The 22,597-nt window shown below is 43.7% G+C and overlaps 2 protein-coding genes across 2 annotated transcripts; one reads left to right on the top strand and one right to left on the bottom strand.

Annotated features, from left to right (window-relative positions):
- The first annotated feature begins 1,280 nt into the window (after positions 1–1,280).
- LOC134860852 (potassium voltage-gated channel subfamily H member 8-like) lies at positions 1,281–20,113 on the top strand. The gene is made up of 15 exons (XM_063877703.1): positions 1,281–1,438; positions 7,561–7,794; positions 7,890–8,021; positions 8,286–8,431; positions 9,052–9,310; positions 10,052–10,209; positions 11,516–11,723; positions 12,488–12,808; positions 12,895–13,094; positions 13,687–13,936; positions 15,570–15,784; positions 18,394–18,701; positions 18,987–19,087; positions 19,204–19,256; positions 19,516–20,113. Exons 1-15 carry the CDS (start codon positions 1,363–1,365, stop codon positions 20,029–20,031), a joined length of 3,177 nt encoding a protein of 1,058 aa, XP_063733773.1. The 5' UTR covers positions 1,281–1,362; the 3' UTR covers positions 20,032–20,113.
- Positions 20,114–20,480: 367 nt separating this feature from the next.
- On the bottom strand, positions 20,481–21,440 carry LOC134860860 (gamma-crystallin S-like). The gene is given in 4 exon segments (XM_063877711.1): positions 20,481–20,623; positions 20,625–20,816; positions 21,047–21,289; positions 21,367–21,440. Coding segments are annotated over 4 exon segments (525 nt in total). The 5' UTR covers positions 21,376–21,440; the 3' UTR covers positions 20,481–20,542.
- Positions 21,441–22,597: the final 1,157 nt, after the last annotated feature.

The raw sequence follows: 22,597 nt of genomic DNA, 5'->3' as shown, positions 1-22,597 counted from the left end.
AGTCATTCGAACTCTACTAATGCGATCTTTTTTTATCTGCTTCTGTTTCCCTTGTGTCTGGCATGTATACTTTTCCCTATATGTGTTTACTTTGAAACACAGAAGAAAGTTATACTCTCTTTCCACCACTGGGAATAAGAAACCCATTGGGATTCCTGAGGCAGTGTTAAAATGTCCACCTTCAGAAAAACGACCTCAGGATTTTCAGTTTGGAGACAAATGTAGTGTTTCTCTTCTCACCACTTGTTGGCCCCGGGAGGCTTTAAGGACAGATGTCTGGCTGTGAGATTAAAGTTTCTTCCAGTTTACTCAACAACTCATAACTGCAGACAGCCTTAGTCACACCATGAAGATTCCCAGAATGCAAATGGGGGAAACATGAAGAATAAAACTTGCATTTCTGTGGGTAAAAAATAGTCCAGTATTCTTAATTGCCCTTATTACATCAGATTCCCATATTCCATTTGATTTACATTGAAAGAAAGCATTGCTGAAGCAAACATGGGGGTAAATGCATTTTAATTAAGCGCATCCATTCTCCAGAGGGCTGTTCCAAAAACATGTGAATTCTTCCCATTTAGAACATGTCACATGTTCATCCCACAAAACTCAATCTACCCTATGCACAGGCACATGTGGTTTAATGTGAATGACTTCCTAACAATATTTTTAATCTTTTGTCCATACTGACTCAATTATTCATTTGGTTTATTTGAGGGTGGCACATTTTTCCAAGGATTCAAAGACTTTGTCTATGTAGTAATGAACATCTGAAGTCCCATGCTCCTCCAACAGTGCACCATAAACAAATAAGACAAAACAATACAAATAGTGCAAGAAGAAACATAATAGTGCAAGTTGCAGCTTCAAGTATGAAACATGTCACAATAAAAAGCTCACTGACATCAGAAGACTGTTGGTACATCACCTCAGAGGATGAGAGGTGAGGAGAGACTGATAGAATATCAAAGGGACAGAGAGAGGCTGCTGGTGGAGGAAGACGAGAGAGAAAGTGAGGAGAGAGAGAGAGAGAGAGGAAGAGGGCGAGAGGGGGAGAGGGGGATTGCATCGCAGTGCACCCGTGCGTAAATGTGACCATCCTTTCCTCCTTGCCTCCATCCCTCCATCCGATCCCCTGCTGCCTCCAGCGGCTCCTCTCTGCTCCTCTTAGCCGGGATCACCTGCTCGGTGGTCGGTGGTTTTGGGACCGTGGAGTCCCGGGTGTCTCGGCTCGGCGCCCTCCTCCAGGGGTTAGGAGGAGCGCCGGGGACCTCGTCCAGGTTCCTGCCAGGCTTCGTGGCTGCCCCTCCCGAGAACCAGGGCTCTGAGCGCCGGGAGAGACGCGGATCTACCCGCTCTCGGATGCCTGTGATGCGAGGTCTGATCGCGCCACAAAACACCTTCTTGGATACCATCGCCACCCGTTTCGATGGGACCCGTAAGTACATCTAAATACAATTTCATGGTGCGCAATGCATGTGTATTTAAGTCTACCCTCTCTTCAAAATATTCCAACTATGCAAAGTCCTCCTTCAAGAGGATTGAGGACACGTGAAGACAACATGCATGGTGATACTGATGAATGAATTATGATGAATGAAAACACAGACAATGTTTTACAAATTAAGAATTCATAAAGATGAATAAAACATGGTGATGCAGAAACAAGATGTACAATGTATGCAAACAAAAAGGCAGATGGTGTAAAGTTAAAGGCATTCATTCACATTTGTAATAAGTGCTTTTGATCCTTAAATATTTGGACACAACTCAATGTCAATGAACTGTGCAAAACCTACATTGTGTTAATGAATGCTGTGAGTCACTAACTCAATGCAGATGCAATGGTTTGAGATGCAATAGAAAACTGTGAATCAGTACAAAAAGTTGCAATTCAATTTAAATATGGAGTCCATATGGCACTGCCTTTGCTGTGGATTCAGTCATGCATCCGCTTGTCATCGTCAAATTAACCTTGCAAATTAGCTGCCAGGCCCATAATAACCCCCGGTCCTCCCACATGTTGTGTACTATTTATGTGCTGGGTGATTTTCTACATGGTGATGTGGTTATTCGTTTAGAATTTGGATAATATAAGCAAATAAAACCGTAGCAATCAAGATACTGAAATTGGATTTTGACGCAGGGGCCCTTTTCAACTTTGAGGTCAGTCTAATAAAGCAGGGTCAGCTGACACAGCGCTTCAGTGCTACAGCAGCCACATTTTCAATTAAATGAGCACAAGCCAATTGAATCACAAGTGCACTTGCCTGTTTAAAATCCAGGCTTACTCACTGTGCATTGTTTACCTGTACTGCTATTATTGATCACCTGGTTTTGTTCACACAAATCATTGCGAAAGCCACGTTAGTTTGTGCATTCAGCCGATGAACCTGCGTGGAAGCAAATGTCAAACAATATGCTAACCGCAGTTATTAAAGCTTAACATGGTTGCATAAGTCAGTCCCGAAGGCGCAAACTAACAGGCAGGGCTTAGCAACACACACTTTATGGATGAAGCATACATGACTCGGGATCTGTCTATTTTCTGATTACAGAAGCATTCATGCTGAACAATTTAGAGCATGCTTTAAAGAAATCAGTCATCAGTGGCATCTGCAGGTGTTTGATATGTCCTGTAAGTCCCCTGAAGGCAACGTTTCATGAGGTGGCATTAATTCATTTAGAATATTTATGTCAACGGTGATCAGGTGTACTCTAATCTGAGAGTGGAGCAGAAAGCACTTCCCTTCATCTGAGTATCCTGCAGCCGCTTCAGAGTACAGCTGCAGGAGATCCAATAGACACTCTCCTGGTTGAGCACGGGTTGAACACTTCTGCTGTGCATTTATATTTCATCCATGAGAAATACTCTCTGGCCTTGAATTTCTATCAAACAGCAATATGCAGCCCTAGAAATTGAAGTCTTACACCTGCATTCTTTCTAATATCCAGCAGGGGATGTAAAAAGTCAGACTGCATAGAAGTCTATGAGAAAATGACACTACTGCTCACCTGATTTATAAGTGAGCGTTTTCCACACAGGTTTATGGTCTCAATCTCTAGTGTATTGTCTTTTTCAATGCAGCATAGCATTTATTTTGTAAATTATGGACCTATTATAGTTAAATAGACAGTAACTCATGCTTTAGTATGTGGCTACTGTATGATTGACAAGCTGCAGCCACAAGCTGTTCCTCTTGGAATACAGACCCTTTCACCGTGTGTTTGGTTGCATTAAAACGTGTTGTGTTTACATTCAGTTTGACTTAATTCCAGCCTCTTTGCTCACATCAGGTTCCCAAAAACTTCCTATACTCCTAACCTGATAGCAGACCTGTGGTGAAATCACAGTGGGGGCCTTTTAATGAGGACCTTCTTCAACCAGATGACTGTATAGCTGTCTGTGGGGCGCTGCCAAGAAAGTGTGTGCATGTCAAGTGGATTGAAAAAACTCTTCATTCTAGATAAGGCTGAAACACTGCTGGCAAACTGGACTTGGAAGGATTTATGATGCTGTATTATATCTTCACAGTTTTGTGAGTCAAAGCAGTAGCGGTGCGGGATGAGAGAAGCCAGATCTTTGGTTTTATTTTGGCATCCAGCACGCTATATAACAGACAGCATTGTGACTGATAGTGAGCGCTCAAGCCTTAAAATCCAGCTGAGCAGAAAAGTATTTTCAGGATCTCCATCTTCGGCATTCAACATTAATGCAGCATGATAACTGGGGGAGACCCCGGGGAATTCTCTCTGGGGTTTTTTTTGGTGACATTGCAGTAGACAGCTTCAGTAAGAGCCCTTTCATAACACTGAGATCTCCCCATGCACTGTATACATATTTATACATGGAAAAAGGTTACAGATTTGAGTCAATAATCCAGGGATGAAGAAGACCAAAATAATGTTGCTATGAAATGCTGTTAAGCTCCCAGAATATGAAGCCTAGCTATCTGTGAATATGTTTTATTAATCCAATCATGCATTACCTTTTCTAACAACTGATTACTTAGCCTGTAAAATGTAAAAAATATACCCTTCAAAATGTTCTAAACTCTAACCAAATCTACATGTGAGACTATTAGAGTAGTTCTGGTTGACATCTCTATGCTCTACTGTAACAGCATGGATAAACGTGAGCGATGACACACAGAGGAGTGACTTCAGTGACAGATTTTAGTGTTTTAGTCAGGGGACTTCTGGCACAAAGCTGTGGGCTGTAAACTTTTGAAGCTGATGCAAAGTAAAACATGTCTTTTCAGTTCAGGTTCAGGACACACGACAGAGAGCTGGTTTAACAAATATATTCTTGCACACAGGAATCGTCCAGCCGTCAGTGTGTGTCTCCTTATTGTTTGCCTGATTTGTTTTGGCAAGGGCTATTCTCTACTGTCATCTATTCATAGGATACAGTAAATAGATTATTGAGCAAAAACCATATCAGCCATGCCTCGCGCCATCGTCTTGATACACCAGCATGCTAACATGTTAACTACATTCAGCATCTTGTTGGAGCTTATTAGCATGCTAACATTAACATGCCGACACACTACCCCAGAGGAATGTTTGAAGCATTACAAGTGCAGACTTTTGCTGTATGCATTCCCTTTGATCCAATTATGTGTCTGAGCCTCCAGGGAACCAATGCAAGTCAACACGTTGTCCTTAAGAAGTCCTTTATGTGTTGGGCTTACATTGTGCATCATGGTGAATGCATTGTGGCGGGCTGTCTCTGTCCCTGTTATCAGCACATGGGTTTCCCCATGATGCTCGGAGGCTGAGTCTAAGTGCTTTTGTAGTTTTCGGCAACACTTTATTACACCTGGATTGCAGTGTGTTTGTGACAGGCCGGCAGAGTGCCTGGGGGGGTGCAGGAAAATGAGTACTGCAAAGAAAAATAAGAACAAGGTTTCCAGCCAGAGCAGGAAAAAGATGGAGCAGAGACGAGGACAAATCACATCCACTTCCCTCCTGCTCTGAGAGGCAGTTTGCACTTCTTGTCTGAGTGGGTCTTCAATGAGGTTCAGCAAGAGCATTTACAGCAGACAAGCTTTATTAATGCATGAATTATTAAATTTCATTGTCCCTGTTCATCTTCATAAAATCTCTCTTTCCTCTGTGTCTCATTTAATTCATCTCTCACTCCTTGCTTCTCTCGTTCAATTGTTTGCTCGCGTCCTATACAGTATTACTGACATTCTTCAAAGTGAGCGCTTCCAGATTCATTTCTGTTTGGACTGGAAATGAATGCATGGTCTGTTTGAGTCACCTAATTGAGTTTCATAATGCATTATTCAATTGTCGCTGTGACTGAGGCTGTCAAAGCATTTGTTTTCTACTGTTTATATAAAATGTACTAACAGAAAATATGCTGAAATGCATACTTATCCATCAACCTAAAGTAAGGTTTCTGGTAAATAATGCAGGGGGTGATGGATGCTTGGTGATAACAATTAAAGAGTCATTTGAAAGTGAGTAAATCTTGAATAGTTTGTTGTTCTTAGGTACCTGTCAGATTCTGTATACCACAATTATCAGATGATCCCCATTTCCCAAGTGGCCTCTTTTAATGTCATTTTCCTGAGGCTATGAACGCGCAGACTTTACGTTAACAAATGTCAAACTGGCTTCTTTGAGTGTGACAGAAAGTGAAGTTTAAATGTAGGACATTTGTATAGGGCACAGGAGGCAGATAGAGGTTGTTAAAACGCATGAGACGAACAAAGGAAAGAATAATTTAAAGAGAACAATAGTGGGACATGAAGAAGAGAAGATGAAGTGAATATCATTGAAAAGCACCAAGCATTTTAAATTCTCCCCGAGGAGAAGCGCTTCAAAGTGAGCAGAATTACTCCGAAGCCTTTCAGAGTGCAGGAGTGAATATAAAGCGAGAATGAACGCTGTGAGAAGAAGGAAAAAAGGCTGTGTATGAAATGTTAATGATGTTTTCTTTGAATTAGGATGTCATCTTACTGGAATTGTAAGGGATGACCCAATGGATGAATAAAACATGCAGTGTGAATGTGATTGGACTGAAACAAAACAGTTTGCGTAGGGAAAAAAGAATAGCAAACACTGCACCTAATATCATTATAATAATCATCATTATTAGTCATTTAAAAAAAGAAGCCAGAGGAAACTTCTCATTGCTCTGAGATTTATTTTGTAGATTGCTTTTATTTCATCAGGTTTATTCACAGAAAATAAAGCTTATGATGGACTTTGCCTGTCAAGTTAGCAGTGGTGCAATGTAACTAAGTACATTTACTCAAGTATTGTACTTGTACTTTAACTCCACTACATATTTTTACATATGTAGTACCTTTGCAGATGTAGGTCCTTAATACAACATATAAATAAACATATTATTATACATTATTAAACGTTAGTTGTAGATAAAGTAATTCAAATAAACCCTACTTTTACTTTTAGTGCAACTTTAAAGTGATGAACGCTTTAATGTATTTTAATAAACGTATTTAAATACGGTGCCTAAATGGGCCAAGTACTTTAAATTTAATGTCTAATACTTTACTGAAGTACATTTGGGTTGCAGAACTGTAGTATTTTTATTTTAGAAAAAAATATCTGAGTAGGCCTATATCAGTTTTCCTACTTTTAAAAATGGACATTGAAGTGGACACCGACGAAGGTGTCGTTAATTAGTTTTGATTAAGCAATTACGACGTTTATTAGACTGAGAAAAAGATCATTTAATTAATGTAAGCCTTAATTGTAAGTATGTAGTGGTAATGTAAGCATGCTAGCTCGCTTCAACCAGCAGAATGAACACAAAAGAGACAGAGAGGTAAATATTGTTCCTGATAAATGTCAGGAACTAACGCTAACATGTTAGCATTATTAGCATGGAGACGTTAGCATAACAGCTAGCTGCTAGTATGGCTGTAAACCAGTGTTTCTCTTATCTGAATTGTATTTGTTGAAGAGAGGACATTGTTCGCAGGGCTTCGAGTGAGTTAATTAACCGGAAACTGTGAAAGTGAGACAAAAATAAGGGTATGAAAAGTGACAGGTTCAAATTAGCCTTTTCCAACTACACAAGGGAGAAGTTTGCCTGCAGGATAGTCTGCCAAAAAGAGTTTATTTTAACCTAAACCATAATTTTTTCTAAACATAACCAAGCTAAAGGGGAAGAGGTAGGAGAAGGAATACTCTGTTACAAATAAAAGGCATGCATTCAAAATGTTACTTAAGGAAAACTACACAAGTGTTAGCATCAAAATATATGTGGTCATTGTGCAGATTGGTCCATTTCAGAATAAAATACATGTTTTGATTATAATTATTGATGCATTGAAGTGTTTATCAAAGCTGGTTACCTCACACCACTGCAGAAGGACTTAGAGAAAGTTCAGTATTTGGTTTTGCACAATCAGAGACACACTTCAGAATAATGTTTCCTGCTTGATTTGATGTTGATGAGATTCAAGTTTTGCTTATCCTCTGAAACAGCATCATGGATGCTTGTGATCCTCCTAACTGTTATGTGTCTCAGCTTCCCTTTTGTTCCTGTTAATTCCCCCTGTCTCCTCCCACCAGACAGTAACTTTGTACTGGGGAACGCCCAGGTCCAGTCCCTCTATCCCATCGTCTACTGCTCCGATGGCTTCTGTGAACTGACCGGCTTCAACCGCGGCGAGCTGATGCAGAAGAGCTCCATGTGTCACTTCCTGTACGGCAGCGAGACCAGCGACCCCCTCACCTCGCAGATGCAGAAAGCTCTGGATGAACGTCGGGAGTTTAAGACCGAGATCATTCTGTACAAGAAGTGCGGTAAGACTGGAGGATATTGTCATGTTTAATACTGTCAGTGTCAATCAGTGTTACCGTTTATTTTGAATCGGGGAATATGAAATCTCTTTTGACAGGCTCCAAGTTCTGGTGTCTGCTGGACATCGTGCCAATAAAGAACGAGAAAGGCGACGTGGTTCTCTTCCTGGTGTCGCATAAGGACATCACAGAGAATAAGGACCAGGACCATGGCAACGAAGCTGACACTGGTGAGAGTTAGCGTGAGAAAGGGAGTGAGGCATTTCTCCATTTCACTATAATTCACATGAAATGATCCCATAGAGGCTTTGCAGCTGCTGCACAAATCTATCAGCAGACATGACCGGGGATAATATGGAGGTGGTTTGGGAGCAGACGTCAAGCGGAAAACCAATTCTACTCCTGCAGAAAGACTGTACATCCTTTCTTCCTGGTTCGGCGCACACATTTTTGTACGTTTTTGCCACATATCCTTTTGTTTCCTTGTTTTTTAGATGAGGAAACCGGCCTGGAGATCCAACAGATCAGCCGTCCTCCAGGATTCAACATGGAGCGACGGCGCAGTCGGGCCGTCCTTTACCAGCTCTCAGGACACCTCCAGAAACAGGACAAAACCAAGAGCAAGCTCAAGATCAACAATGTGAGATGTGTTGAGGATGAATATCTTTGCATGTATATTCAAGTAGCTGGGATTAGAGATAAAGTGCCCTTGCAGTGTGATCTTAAAGACCCGGGAACCTCAGAAGAAAAGCTGTGAAGTCATTACGGTGCTGACTGATGGATAACAGGTTTCATCCTCTTGCATCAGCTAATATGAAAGGGATAGTATTGATGTTTTGAAGTGGGGTTGTATGAGGTACATAAGGATAATTACTGACTTCAAAACATCAAAAATATCCCTTAAAATTAAAGTCAATTTAAAAAAACACATTTGTATTTGTTCTATACTTCCTACAAACCTGATGTGACTTTGAAGCTAACTCTTTCTGAACGTCTTCTCTGAACATTTCCAAGTTTGACTAATTTATTTGAGTTGGCCTCTGAATTATGTAGAGCCAAACGACACGTATCAAATGAAAACTTTTATAATACTACACAACCAGCAGAAGCAGTGCTGCTTATGCTGATAAAATATTAACGCTGGCTGGTGGAGATACTCTAAAGCAATATGGATGCACTTAGATAAAAAGACAATCAATTATGGATTTAATATGCTTGACATTTCCTCCTCATTATTGTGTTTGTTTCCTCCACATCCAGAGTGTTCTTGGAGCCAATGCGAACCCGGTGCCAGAGTACAAGGTGGCTGACATTCAGAGGTCCCGTTTCATCCTCCTGCACTACGGTGCGTTCAAGGCCGGCTGGGATTGGTTGATCTTGTTGGCCACCTTCTACGTCGCCGTCACCGTTCCCTACAACGTCTGCTTCACGCCGGCGGAGATACGGGAAGACAGAGCATCAGCGGCGCGTAACCCTCCGAGTGTCAGCGATATCTTGGTGGAGATACTTTTCATCATCGGTAGGGAAGGATCACATGGTTGTTTCATATCTATTCCAGATATTATTTACACAAATACAACCATACTTGGCTCCTATTCGTCTAGCATTTCCTCCACTTTCATCTAATATCACGTTAAGGGGTTTACATAATCCAATCAAGCATTTGTGAAACCACCACTCTTCCCTCCTAATTGGCCCAGATAGCTGCACCACATCGCCTCCAACTCCTCCTGATGCTCAGCGGCCGTATGCTAATTCCATATCCTTTAATAATGTTCTCCTCTGCTGCATCTCAACCTGACGTCTCCCCTCTGACAACCAAGTCCACTAATCTGGCTCGAGGAGGGCTTGTTAAAAGTAAACATGTTCACAAGCTAGATCTTTTTTATCCCCGGGTTTTAACTCTGAGATATGTTTTGATTTTGAGGGGCAGAGGGTGTACTATAAGTCCATCTCATGTCTGTACTGTAAATATGAAAGATCATGCAGCTATTATTCACCATTAAACCTCAAAAAGAAGAATAATTTGGAGTGCTTAAAAGGTTTAGCTCATTTGAAATGAATGTATTTCTCTTACAAGGGTTTGGCTTTGATGAAGTGGTTTATTGCACCTATTTGAAGTCATTTTGGATAAAATAAGGACATTAATAAGGACATTAATAAGGACGCTAGCTTAGCTTAGCACAAAACTAACCCGGCACTGACTGATGCTTACAAAAAAAGGCATCTTGTCTTAAGTAACGTGTTAATTGTTTTCCAGATATCGTGCTGAACTTCCGCACCACCTTCGTCAGCACGTCAGGTCAGGTGGTGTACGACTCGCGCTGCATCTGCATCCACTACGTCACGTCCTGGCTGTTTGTGGATCTGATCGCCGCCTTGCCCTTTGACCTGCTGTACGCCTTCAATATCAGCGTGGTGGGTCTCTCTCACACACACACACACACACACACACACACACACACACACACACACACACACACACACACGCGCTAACACATTTAAAACATGAGATTTTCTCTAAAATGTTACTTTTATAAATATTTATCAGCCACTTTTTAAAATTTACATGAATTAAATCCACAGCCCAGCAAAATTGGATAAATATGTCGCCTACAATTACAAAGGAAACGCTGCAGTGTACAAGTGTTAAAAAGATGCATATAAATAATGCATGTTTTTACACTTCTAGGTGTGATTTATGTGTGTGTGTGTGTGTTAGCTGATCTATATGCCCGGTTGTTGGATATAGACGTGACTCGTTTATCAATAGCCCTTTCCTGCTGTTCAACTCCCGCTCAATAATCATTTAGAAATACCATGAAAGAGCAGATGTAGAAGCGTACAACACATCGTAGCATTTTTGCTCCGTGTTTTCTTTAAATCCAGCTCTCAGTAGTGGCTTCAAAGGAAGGACAACTGAGAGTCTGAGCTCCAACAAGAACCTCATTATTAGGCAACCGATAATTAAACTGATGAATGAGCACGCTGACGACAAATTACTAGTGGAGCCGAGTAGATTAGCCGGATGATGTTTGATTGCTGAGCTGGCTAGCTTTGAAACTGATACTCGATCACTGAAACTGAAGGAGCACAAGATGATTAGACTGTATTACAAACAAGGGAAATATGTCTCCAAAGCTAAATTATGTTTGTGACTTTTCTTCACTTTTCGCTTGACAACAGCTCATGTGATGCATTTGCAGAGACAGAGTTGTGCATCCAGTTCAGAAGGATCCATACCCAGATCTCTAGAGAGTTAAATCCCGTCTGAGTGCAGTGTAATTAATCTGTGTTGAAACCAGAGCAACTTCAATTAACACACCACTGATTGGCCGCCACAAAAGCAGGAAATTGCAACTTCAGTTTGTACGGAGGTGAGGAGGTGTTTAATGAGGTCATTGTTACTTCCCTTCATGATGGTAATGGCAGAGCTCTGGTAAGAGTTGCAAATAAAACTGATATCGAGGCCCTATTATGCTTCTTTTGGTTTTCCCTATCCTGTATAGTGCATGTAAATGGTCTGCAAAGGCTGAAATCCCAAAGTTCCCTCTCAAGCTCATGCACCAAATGTATATTACTCAGTTTGAACACATGTCTTAAGAATTCCTTCATCGTGCAGGTTTTAATCAGATGAGAAACTTTGAGGATTAAGTCTGGAATATAGCGCTGGAATAACACATTGCATCCTAATGAGCTTCCTTATCTCCTCTCTCTCTCGCAGAACTTCGGGGTTCACCTCCTGAAGACGGTGCGCCTCCTCCGCCTGCTGCGCCTCCTGCAGAAGCTGGACCGGTACTCCCAGTACAGCGCCGTGGTGCTCACCCTGCTCATGTCCACCTTCGCCCTGCTCGGCCACTGGATGGCCTGCGTCTGGTACTTCATCGGACGCAGCGAGATCGAGAGCAACAGCCCGGCCACCTGGGACATAGGTGTGTGTGTAATCTGTGTGGTGTGTGTGTGTGTGTGTCCTTTAGCTGAGAAAACACCTCTAATTATATCCCCCTCCTACTGGTGTTAAACAACAACAACAATACTGTGAGGTGATGGTGGCTCTAATCTTTAAATCAGTGAGACAGGAGGAGAGTAGAGCTGTAACAGTGGTGGAAATGTACAGAAAATGCCTCCAGTGATGCACAGATGGAGCAGCATTGGCTCAGGTGGTGGAGCGGCTGTCTGTTTATTGTAGGGTTGGTAATTGAGCGAGACACTGAACACTCAATTGCCTCCAACGAGCAGGGCAGCGCTCCATTATTCCTGGGTAATGAGTATGTGTGTGTGAAGTGAAGTACAGGCTTTTAAATGCGCTGTCAGCTGAGAGGCGATGTAAGAAAGCTGTTTATTAACCATCACAAGTTCCTCAGATAGAAATCCATCACGGTATTCTTCAAATCAGAGAAACAATGACTCCTTAAGCTTACATTCCCATTACAATATACACATTAAAAGATCTTGGGACATTTTTCCTGACTCCACTTCCTGTTTTGTGTCTGGCTGCCATGCTGCATTACTGGCAAATCTGTTCGTTGTGGTACTATGAGAGAAACAGACATATTCGTTGCACCAAAGCTGACATTACTAAGAAAGCTAGCGTGCACAGAACCAAATTCTCCCCTGATTCTAATTAACTTTGATGTAGCGTCTCACCCCAAATCCATGAAATAATGACTCTCTAATGAAGCCCTCTCCCCACCAGGCTGGCTGCACGAACTGGCCAAACGTTTGGGAACGCCGTACTTCCTGTCCCCGCTGACCTCCCTGCTAGGAGTCTCTGATTCGCCGCAGGGCATCGTGACAGCCGCGCTGACCAATCACAGCCAGTGGAACGGCAGCAGGACCAGAGCCAGGACGCCCGGCGGCTCGGGGACCACGCTCGGCGGCGGTCCGTCTGTCCGGAGCTCGTACGTCACGTCGCTGTACTTCGCTCTGAGCAGCCTGACCAGCGTTGGCTTCGGGAACGTTTCGGCCAACACGGACTCTGAGAAGATCTTCTCCATCTGCACCATGCTGATTGGAGGTGGGATTTAAATATCATATTGCCGGGTAACACACACATAACTGAACTATAGTAGTATTACACTGAGCTGTTCCGTCCCTCTCCAGCATTAATGCACGCCGTGGTGTTCGGTAACGTGACGGCCATCATCCAGAGGATGTACTCCCGCCGCTCGCTCTACCACACCCGCACCAAAGACCTGAAGGACTTCATCCGGGTGCACCGGCTGCCCAAAGCCCTCGAGCAGCGCATGATGGAGTGTTTCCAGACCACCTGGTCCGTTAACAACGGCATCGACGTCAGCGAGGTAGGAGAGTAAGGGGAGACACGACAGGGGAGAAAAGTCCAAATAAATTAACATATATCTCCATGAAACTAACCCAGTTAATTCCTTACATAAGGCCATAGCAGAAATCTGAACATTGGAGGAAGCCAGGCTCAAATTCTTGTTAAATATAGATGAAATGTAAGGGTTTTGGGGAATAAAGGGTCTCATAAATCAATTTATAAAGGATATATGAACAAGCCCCTCTGTATAAACCATGGGAATACAGAGAGGAGTGAAACACAATTGTTGGTGTATGTAAGTGGAGATTTCTGCCATTCTCTGGTGAGTTTTACCACGGCATTAAATCGAGGTAATCTTTTTTAGAGAGATAACACGATGGGGGATAAATGCTAATACTTAAAGGTAAAAAACACAAGTAATCCAGAATTGGTCACGCCTGCATGAGTCGGTTGTGTGGGAAAGTGAAAGGTTTTATTTTGCCGTTACCTCCACCTTCCCACACATTCACATGATGACAAAAAAAGAAAGGAAGCCACTGAAGCTAAGAGAAGTTTGCATGATGTCTTGTGTCGCTGCAGATTGTAATTTGTCCTCCTCCTTTCCTCCCCAGCTGCTGAAGGACTTCCCGGACGAGCTGAGGGCGGACATCGCGATGCATCTGAACAGCGAGCTGCTGCAGCTGCCGCTCTTCGAGTCGGCCAGCAGGGGGTGTCTGCGCTCACTGTCACTCATCATCAAGACGTCCTTCTGCGCTCCGGGGGAGTTCCTCATCCGCCAGGGAGACGCCCTGCAGGCCATCTACTTTGTGTGCTCGGGCTCCATGGAGGTGCTGAAGGACAACACCGTGCTCGCCATCCTGGGTAAACATCTGACATGAAGTGTGTGTAAGAGGTGTGAACCTTTTGGAGTCACACACAGAATAATCTTGATAATAAAAATGCACATGGTTTATAATTAGATATATAACAGCATTGAGGTTCAGCACCACGGACAGCTCCTCCATTCATTTTCACACTAAGACACCTGCTCTGAACCGGGTTAAATAACACGGTAAGCACATGCGTTGTGTTTGCGTGCAGCTTCCTGTTGGTCCTGCAGACTGAGCGAGTTATTTAGCTACCTGAATCTTGAAGAGCTTCTCCGTCTTGGACCCCAAAACCTAAGAAGCCCTCCTAGATTCCGGCAGTAAAGTGACTCAGAAAGCGCCGTGTTTTTCCAGCGCAAAGAAGATTACGTGTAAACTAATCCGCCTCACGGACAGTCCCAGTACTGCAGGTCGGAAAACATCAGGAGAATTACACGACTGCTCCCTGCTGTTTTCCTGAGGGGAAATACAATTACTTGTGTCATATCTCTGAGGCCGAAAGACAAGTTAGAGACTGATTTTATGAAAACTGCTTCGATTTTAAGATTGAATTTGTTGTCTATAATTCCCTAAATATGCTGGAGCAATACCCTAAAGTGCTTTCAAAGAAAAATGTGAAAGGATGGGAGTGAATAATATAAAACTTGCCCTCCTTTTCGGTCTATTTCGGAGGCAGCTTTTTGAGCAGAAGATGAGAAAGAGCTTTTATTTCTGAGGAAGTTATTAAACATCCAGTGTTTAATATCCAGCCAGCTTTTATGAAGAGGGAACATGTTGACGGAGCGTAGCCTAGTGCTGCATTATGAGAAAAATGTAATTATCCTCATATTACATCGCCCCTGTGGGCAAACTAGTTCCACCCCAGCCAGGGAGAGATGACGTGTGACCCGGGCACACTGAGGGAACAGTTGGGGAGCGGCGAGAAGCACAACAGGAAACAGCATTGTCCTTTTGTAGTCATGGCTACAGATGCCCTAACATGCTTTTTGGGGCTTTCCTGTAGTGTGTTGTATAGATTTGCACAACCAAATCACCCCAAAAAGTCCAGAAAACTAAACCTAACACTACAAGCCTGCAGTAGGTAAGCTAATAAAGCAGCTTGAACAATAACAGGAGTGTCTCCAGAGCCTCGTCCTACAACCAGAACACCGACTCTCCTTCAAGTCTGCACAACCGGGATGAAACAGAATGGAGAAACACAGACTCACAAACAGCGGAACTGCTGCCTATAGAAGAAACTCATTTGCATGTTGAGCCTGCTGTATACACACACACACACACACACACACAAAATCTCCTCCTCTCCTGTGGAAATGTATGAGCACACACACACACATACACATACAACACTCTGACTTGTGCTTATACAACAATAAGAGTTCTCTATTTCTCTCGCCTGCTCACTGTTTGTCCTTCTAACACACACACACACACACACACACACACACACACACACACACACACACACACACTCTAATTGTGTTGGCATTGTCACTTCAGATTTACAGCAGTGGAGAACGCTGTGAGGTAGAGAGAGAGGAGCATAAAGCAGAATAATAAAGACCTTGAGTTGTTATTTACTACAGTCCATCTGTATCTGAATACTACGCCTGCCTTTTTCTGTTCAGGTCGGGGGGACCTGATTGGCTGCGACTGTCTGACCCAGGAGGAAGTGATAAAGACAAACGCCTGTGTGAAGGCGCTGACGTACTGCGACCTGCAGTACATCAGCCTGAAGGGCCTCCGCGAGGTGCTCTGCCTCTACCCCGACTACGCCCAGAAGTTCATCTCCGAGATACAGCACGACCTGACCTACAACCTGCGGGAGGGGCACAACACCGAGGTACAGGGATACACTGATGCTGGGATAACAAGCAGCTGGATACTTCCTAACGTCTCTGACTCAGACCCAGTAAAAATAGGCGATGGACTACGTTCCCATTGCCAGTAGAAGGGCTTTCCTCTCTGTCTTTGTTATTTTTCTTGGTGTGTTGTACCAAAAAGCAGGTGGTTACTTTGTTTATCTGTTTCCTATTCAGTCTCACTTTCAAGCTCTCGAAACCAGAGTAAGGGTTTGTTGGAAGAGTGGAAACACTAACAAAGACATTAGATCAGAGCTGGAGACGATCAATCCACGGGATAAAACCTTTCCCATTAGAAGCCAGATGCTAGAAGAGTTTAGTGTCCAATTGAAAAGGGGCTGAAATAAGTCAACAAGTTATGGAAAAATGAAGACATATCAACCCTTTTCTGGGTCTAGTTTGAGGTGACAGCTGACAAAGTTGCTCAAAACTCTTCCTCCAGCTCCTCCTGGGGGTACAGAGATGTCATCCGGACAGATGGGACATGGACAAATCTTTATCAAATGCTCCTAGCTATAGATCATACCCTCGCTTTAGAATCAAAGTCTTTTCCCTCGAGGCTCAAACTCCCTTCTAATGCGCAAAGTACAACAGTCTATTATTCTGACTGTCATTCTTACCATATCTAAAGAATTGGAGAAGAAGCATCTTATGTTTTAAACGCCTCGAAGAAGTATAAATCTTGGCGAGATCCTCTGCAGACCTTCTGTTTTTGAGATTAAACTGTGCAGTGACCTCCTGCGCCTAATATTTTACGCAATGCCCGGAGCGATGGCTTTGAAAAGGATTAGCCATCTGGACCGCGCTCCTGCTTGAGATGCAGCCAGCAGTTAAAGACACGAGTCAAACATGGACGACTCGGATGCCAAGGCCTTCAGCTGTAGCGTACATATGAATAACCAGCGCATACCGCCAATAACTAAGCCACATTCTCACCGTGCCTGCTAATTAGAGCAGAGATCCAGGAGAGATGCCAGGGGACGAGGCGCTGTGGCAGCAGCAGGAATATGAAATAATTATCAATATATAAGACTTCAGTGAATGGCTTTAAGGGTCTATAGAATACAGGAGTTTTGCAAATCCTTCACATTATGTCAGTCTTGATTCCTGCTTGATTATGAGTGCCAATCCCCTCCTGATTGACTCTAAGTCCACTTAGTCTTAATCCACTCAATGCTAGATGATAAACAGCTTATCTCCATACAAGGAGCGAGGGAAAGGGAGCGGATGAAATGACGCAGTTTTATTTGAGGAAGGAATAAAGCACCACTGTCAAGAATCACAGGACACTTTTAGATGTTACTGTCCAGTTTGTTGCATGGGTAGAGGAAGCACATTTATGGGGTGGATACAGGCGGGATATTTCTGTGCTAACGCTGCGTTCAGGGGGAAGTTAAATATAGAAACACAACTTACACCTCATTGTTTTAACACACAGAAATGAAAGTCACACACCTGCTATCATGACTTAAGTAGCAAGAAGAACATCCATATTGGGAAAATTGACTATCCGAGGGGTACCTGAATGCACCATTCTAGATATATATAAAGCTGGTTGAACACAGGAAGTAAAACCATGTTGATCATGTTAAGCTAAACTTAAATCTCATCTGTAATGACTACAAGAAGATTCAGTAGTAGACACTTAACACTAGTTACGTTAAAGTAAAAAGCATGTTATGAGACTGAAATGTATGCAAATAAACCTCCAGTTTCCATCTGCTCACACACTAGGTACACTTTGGGGCTAAAAATAGCGCTGTCAGAGAGGTGAGGTCATCCTTTGCTGAATAAAAATAGAACATCAACCAGATGGAGATGAGTCGGGAAGAAAACATTGGGAGGAAAGAAAGCTTCGGGGTGGAAGGACGTGGCCGATGTTTGCATGAACGTGCAGACACACAGCAGACAGACCCAAACTATACAGTATGCATGTGCATCTACGGTGACTAATGCATGATGTTCCACATGCATCACACACTGTCAACATGATTTCCTGATGCCCTTTCAGCGGCACGTGCCGCTCACAAATTCACAGGAATCTCAAGCAGTCCTCTTGTCCGCTCGGGTACCTTAAGGCGAACCACTGCTAAAATTAAACCTCTATGATCTAAATATACCAGCTGGGCTCGAGCTCAGAGGAGACAACAGATAAAGGAGAGTAATGGGGAAGGTTGGTGAATATCAGACAGTAGGTGCAGGAAATATAACTCCACCAGCCACGAGTAAAAAAAACATGAAGGTATTTTATTTTGAAAGGATGCAAATGAGAGTGAATGGTGTCTGCTTTGTTTTGAATGAGCAAACTGAATGGATTACAGCTGTGCACCATCAGTGATGCTTTCAGTGACTCTGCTGCTCCACCATCTGGTCGAATAGTGACTTAACTTTCCTGATATATTCCTTCTCATGGTGTGTCTTAAGTAGTGTATCTTGAAGTGGAGAATCTGCAGAATTAAACCGAAAAATGAACAGTATTTATACAAAAGAAACGAGTGGAAATGAAGGTGGAAATTGTGACAAAGACCGCAAGAAAGTGACACTTGGTTTCAGTTTTTATCCCAAATCCTGACCTCTTGTTGTCTCACAGGCGGGATGCGAGAGTAACGGCGGGATCCTGAAGAAGCTTCCCTCCATCAGAGAGGACGAGGAGGGGTCTGGGTCCGAAGGGGAGCGCTCCCCTCTCCCCAAGGTGCCTCCTCTGGGCAGGCTGGGACGAGGACGCTCCCCTCTACCCTCCCCGATGCGTTCCCCCCTGCCCTCCCCGATGCGCTCCCCTCTCCGATCCCCGCTGCTGCCAACAAGGACCTTCAGAGGGGTCGGCGACCCCCCTCGGCCAACCAGCCTGCAGATCCCCGTGGTGAGCTTCAGCGTCCCGCCGCCAGACCTCAGCCCCCGGTGAGGAGACAGATTTATTGACTGGTTGTTTGTTTATTCAGTATCGGGGGTTTCCCTCTTTGACAGAAAGTATCTGCAGAGAGTCCTGTGAGAAGCGGCTGCAGAGGAGTCCATTCATTTCAGTACAATTTAATATAATGAGGTTATTTTTAGCCGTGAATGCAGGAGTAATGGTGTTGTTGCTTTGCAGATGAAACCATGTCCAGTTTGTGTTTATGAATAATTTAAGAGATGCAAACACACTCTGACTCGCTGTCTTGTGAAATTCATCCTCTCCGTCCTCAGGTTTGTGGACGGGATCGAGACGGAAAACCAAAGTGGATCAGCAAAGGTGTTTGATTACTCTCTTAAATCACCTCAGAGCTTACCAACCAGCCCTGACTCAGGTGAACACACACACACACACACACACACACACACACACACACACACACACACACACACACACACACCAGTCCTTATTCCCATGTTTATGCATGTGTGTCTTTCTTTCTGTCCACAGGGCCCCATGAGGAGGCTGACACCATGCAGACTATCGCTAAGCTAAAACATGAGGTAAGAAAACAGTGCGTTTTAAATCATTCATTTGAGTTTATCCGATACTTAGTTAAAAGCTTAACTTGTGTGCAGGTTTTACCCCAATCCCATGCTCCTAACCTCGGAGAAGAAGCTAAAAAGTGCACATTTTTGTGAATCGATCAATTCTTAATTGGATAACTGTTGCTGCTGGTAGTTGAGTATAAATGATCTAAATGGTAACTCAGGTCAAGATCTGAGTAGTTTTCCTCCATCTTCTTCTTCGTCTTCTCTCCAGATGAGCGTCCTCTCCGGTCAGGTGACGTCCGTCAGTCAGGAGCTGCAGGAGATGACGCGTCTTCTGAAACCTCTCTTCCACAACCCCTCCATGCTGCTGATGCACTGCGCCATGACTCCGCCTCCTAGCCTTCATCCACCCCTTCCTACACAGCATGCACCTGTGGACAATCACACTCCTCCCTGCGTCCTGGTACCTGAGCCCAGCATGACGGCGGTGTTACAAGAGGAGTTTGATCCTGTCCAGTTTCCACCCATCACTCCTCCTCATCCTCATCCTCATCCTCATCCTCTCTCAGCTCCTCCGTCACTCAACAGATCTCCCCATGAACACACAGTCATCCCGCCTGCCTCCTCCTCCTCCTCCAGCTCCATCCCTTCCCTTTATTCATCCATCACTCCCCTCTTGGTGGACTTATCGGGACCTGAGAGCAAGCCGAGTCTCCCAGAGTCCCAGCTCATATCCAGATGTTATTCTCAGCTCAGCTTCATCAACGAAGGACAGCCGTCGGTGTGAAGAGGGAAGACCTGAACCCGCATGCTGCACCCGACCCACTGCATGACAAACATTTCGGCATGGGAGTTAAGATGTAAATACTCAAAAATACTCAAAAAATACTAAATGAGCACCGGCTGTTTGCAGATCTGATAATAAAATAGTTTGTTTTACAGTTTTGATTTTGATTTGTTCGACACGTTAATTAAGAGCCAGATTTCCAGCAAAACCGTCCCACAAATATAGAAAGAAGCACAAGACCAGAACAAGATTTAGCTCCTTACTGGTAATTCTGAACTCTAGCATTACTGCTAATCAATCCCCAGAATCTAGACTTCAGTTTAGATGGGTGTTAATTAGGTGTCAGTTTTCACAGTTATTGCCCTCCATTGATGGTAAACTGGAGCTCACTGTCCCTCATCTCCAGTACGTTTCATTCACAACCCCAGACGAAGTGATGACATAGTCAATTCTCGTTGTCAGTTTTATTTAAGCTGCTGAATCTTGAATCAGGGGATTTAGAGGAGAGACTTTACTCCGTCAGCCTCCTGAAAGACTGCACCGTGGGACACATGGCGCCCCAGTCCACCGGCTTGCGGTACTCGCCCTTTCCCCAGCAGATACTGGCGGCCCTTGTAGTTGGCGTGCTCGTAGAAAACCCACCAGCCCCCCAGCACCCTGCAGGAGTGCACCTCCCTCCAGTGGAAGTCCGTCAGCACCGAGGGACAGTCCTCCAGCGCCTCGAACACACGACCGGCGAAGTCTGCTTTGACGTAGAGCTGGATCTTCTGAGGATCCTCGTTGGCCTGGAGGAGGAGGAGGAGGAGGAGGAGGAGGAGAAGAAGGAGAAGAAGGGAGATGAGGAAGGGTTTGGATGTGTGGTGAAGGAGTAAAGAAAAATAACACCAATGGATCCAAGTGCAGTGTCAGGGTAGGTTAAGTTTTCTAGAAATAACAATCCGTATCTTTAATAATATAAATGCTGAAAAACAGGATCTATATTCAGGTGATTTCATACTGAAAACAAAAGGCTTACGAAGTGAATCATCTTGCAGGAGTGCACTCTGTCGCTGAGGCCGACCCAGCTCTGGTAGTCGGGGTAGTCTCCTCTGGTCAGGACGTACTGGTACCCCCCGTAGTTGGGCCTCTCGTAGATCACCCAGGTCCCGCTGTCCACCCTGCAGGAGTTACAGCGACTCAGGTAGGAGTGGAAGTCGGTGCAGTCGCTGTCGCACTCGTACCGGCGACCCTGGTAGCTCTTGTCCTCGAAGAAGATTATCTGAGGAGAAGGGAGTCAGATGTCAGGGAATATTAGATAACGGGGGGAAAAGGTTTATCTACCTTCTGTCTACTCACCCTGCCCATCCTGGAACCAGCTGTGCTCCACCTTAAATAAGTGTGTTAAGTCGTACAAACACTACGTGTGTGTGTGCCCAACGTGCCCTCGTTCTCTTTTATACCTGCAGAGCCCCCTCTATCATCGGGTGCAAATGCTTCGTCATGAGAATGAGATCCAAAATTTGACTCAGTGGTTCCATTGCTGCTCATGTTTTCCAGAAACAGGCCGTGGGATTACTCTGCATAAAGAGATCGGACACTGACACACTCTGTAAAGCACACTGGCAACACACACACGCACAGATATGCACAAACACACTCACTTTAAATGCAGATATTCATTTATATTTGTTGGATGATTGGATGAATGTCAGACGGTCTTTCTCGTGCACTAAGGGAACTAAACAGTTAATGAATGTTAGGCTGCAGTTCAGGGTAATGGTCACTAGATGTCGGTGGTGCTTCTCTTTTTATTTCCCATTTTTGTGCTTTTTTTAGGATGCAAATCAACAATTTGGGACACATCATTGCGAGAGTTATTACGTGCAAGACAGAAACATACTCCACGTTTACACAACCAAACTGTATAAAGGGTCAACATTTTTTGGGGGTGTTACTATACGTGTCACTTACTTAAATTACACCATCATGTTAATATTAATCAGTTTCAGTTGCTGAGAAAAGATATTTAAATGCATTTCCATGTACCTACATGTAATAACAAAAGACACCACAGGAGGGCAGCATTTCCATGTACCTACATGTAATAACAAAAGACACCACAGGAGGGCAGCATTTCCATGTACCTACATGTAATAACAAAAGACACCACAGGAGGGCAGCATTTCCATGTACCTACATGTAATAACAAAAGACACCACAGGAGGGCAGCATTTCCTCAGTGAAAGACAACACAAGCCCTGATATGTCCAATTGAATAGATTTAATGTCACTGCAACGATGAGCAATAAGTGAAATACTGTATTTTTTGGCTTCTATTTAATGGTTGATTGATTCATCTGGCAGAACACACACAGATTAATACATCATTTGTTAAATATAATCCAGTTATTGCAGCTTTAGTTGATAATGTCATGCACAATGAAACTAAACCCTAGTTTTTCACTTGAAGAAAAAACATTTATTACCACTAAAATGACTCGTATATATAATTTATCCCCAAAATGTGGCTATTTTAAACGTTTATATCTCCAAACAGTCTGTTTTGTGTATAAAATAATAATTTCCT

The sequence above is a fragment of the Eleginops maclovinus genome, chromosome 24, assembly GCF_036324505.1.
Source record: "Eleginops maclovinus isolate JMC-PN-2008 ecotype Puerto Natales chromosome 24, JC_Emac_rtc_rv5, whole genome shotgun sequence".
NCBI classification, from domain to species: Eukaryota; Metazoa; Chordata; class Actinopteri; order Perciformes; family Eleginopidae; genus Eleginops; species Eleginops maclovinus.
The sequence above is the reverse complement of the archived record's forward strand: the minus strand, read 5'-3'. Positions and strand labels throughout refer to the sequence as shown.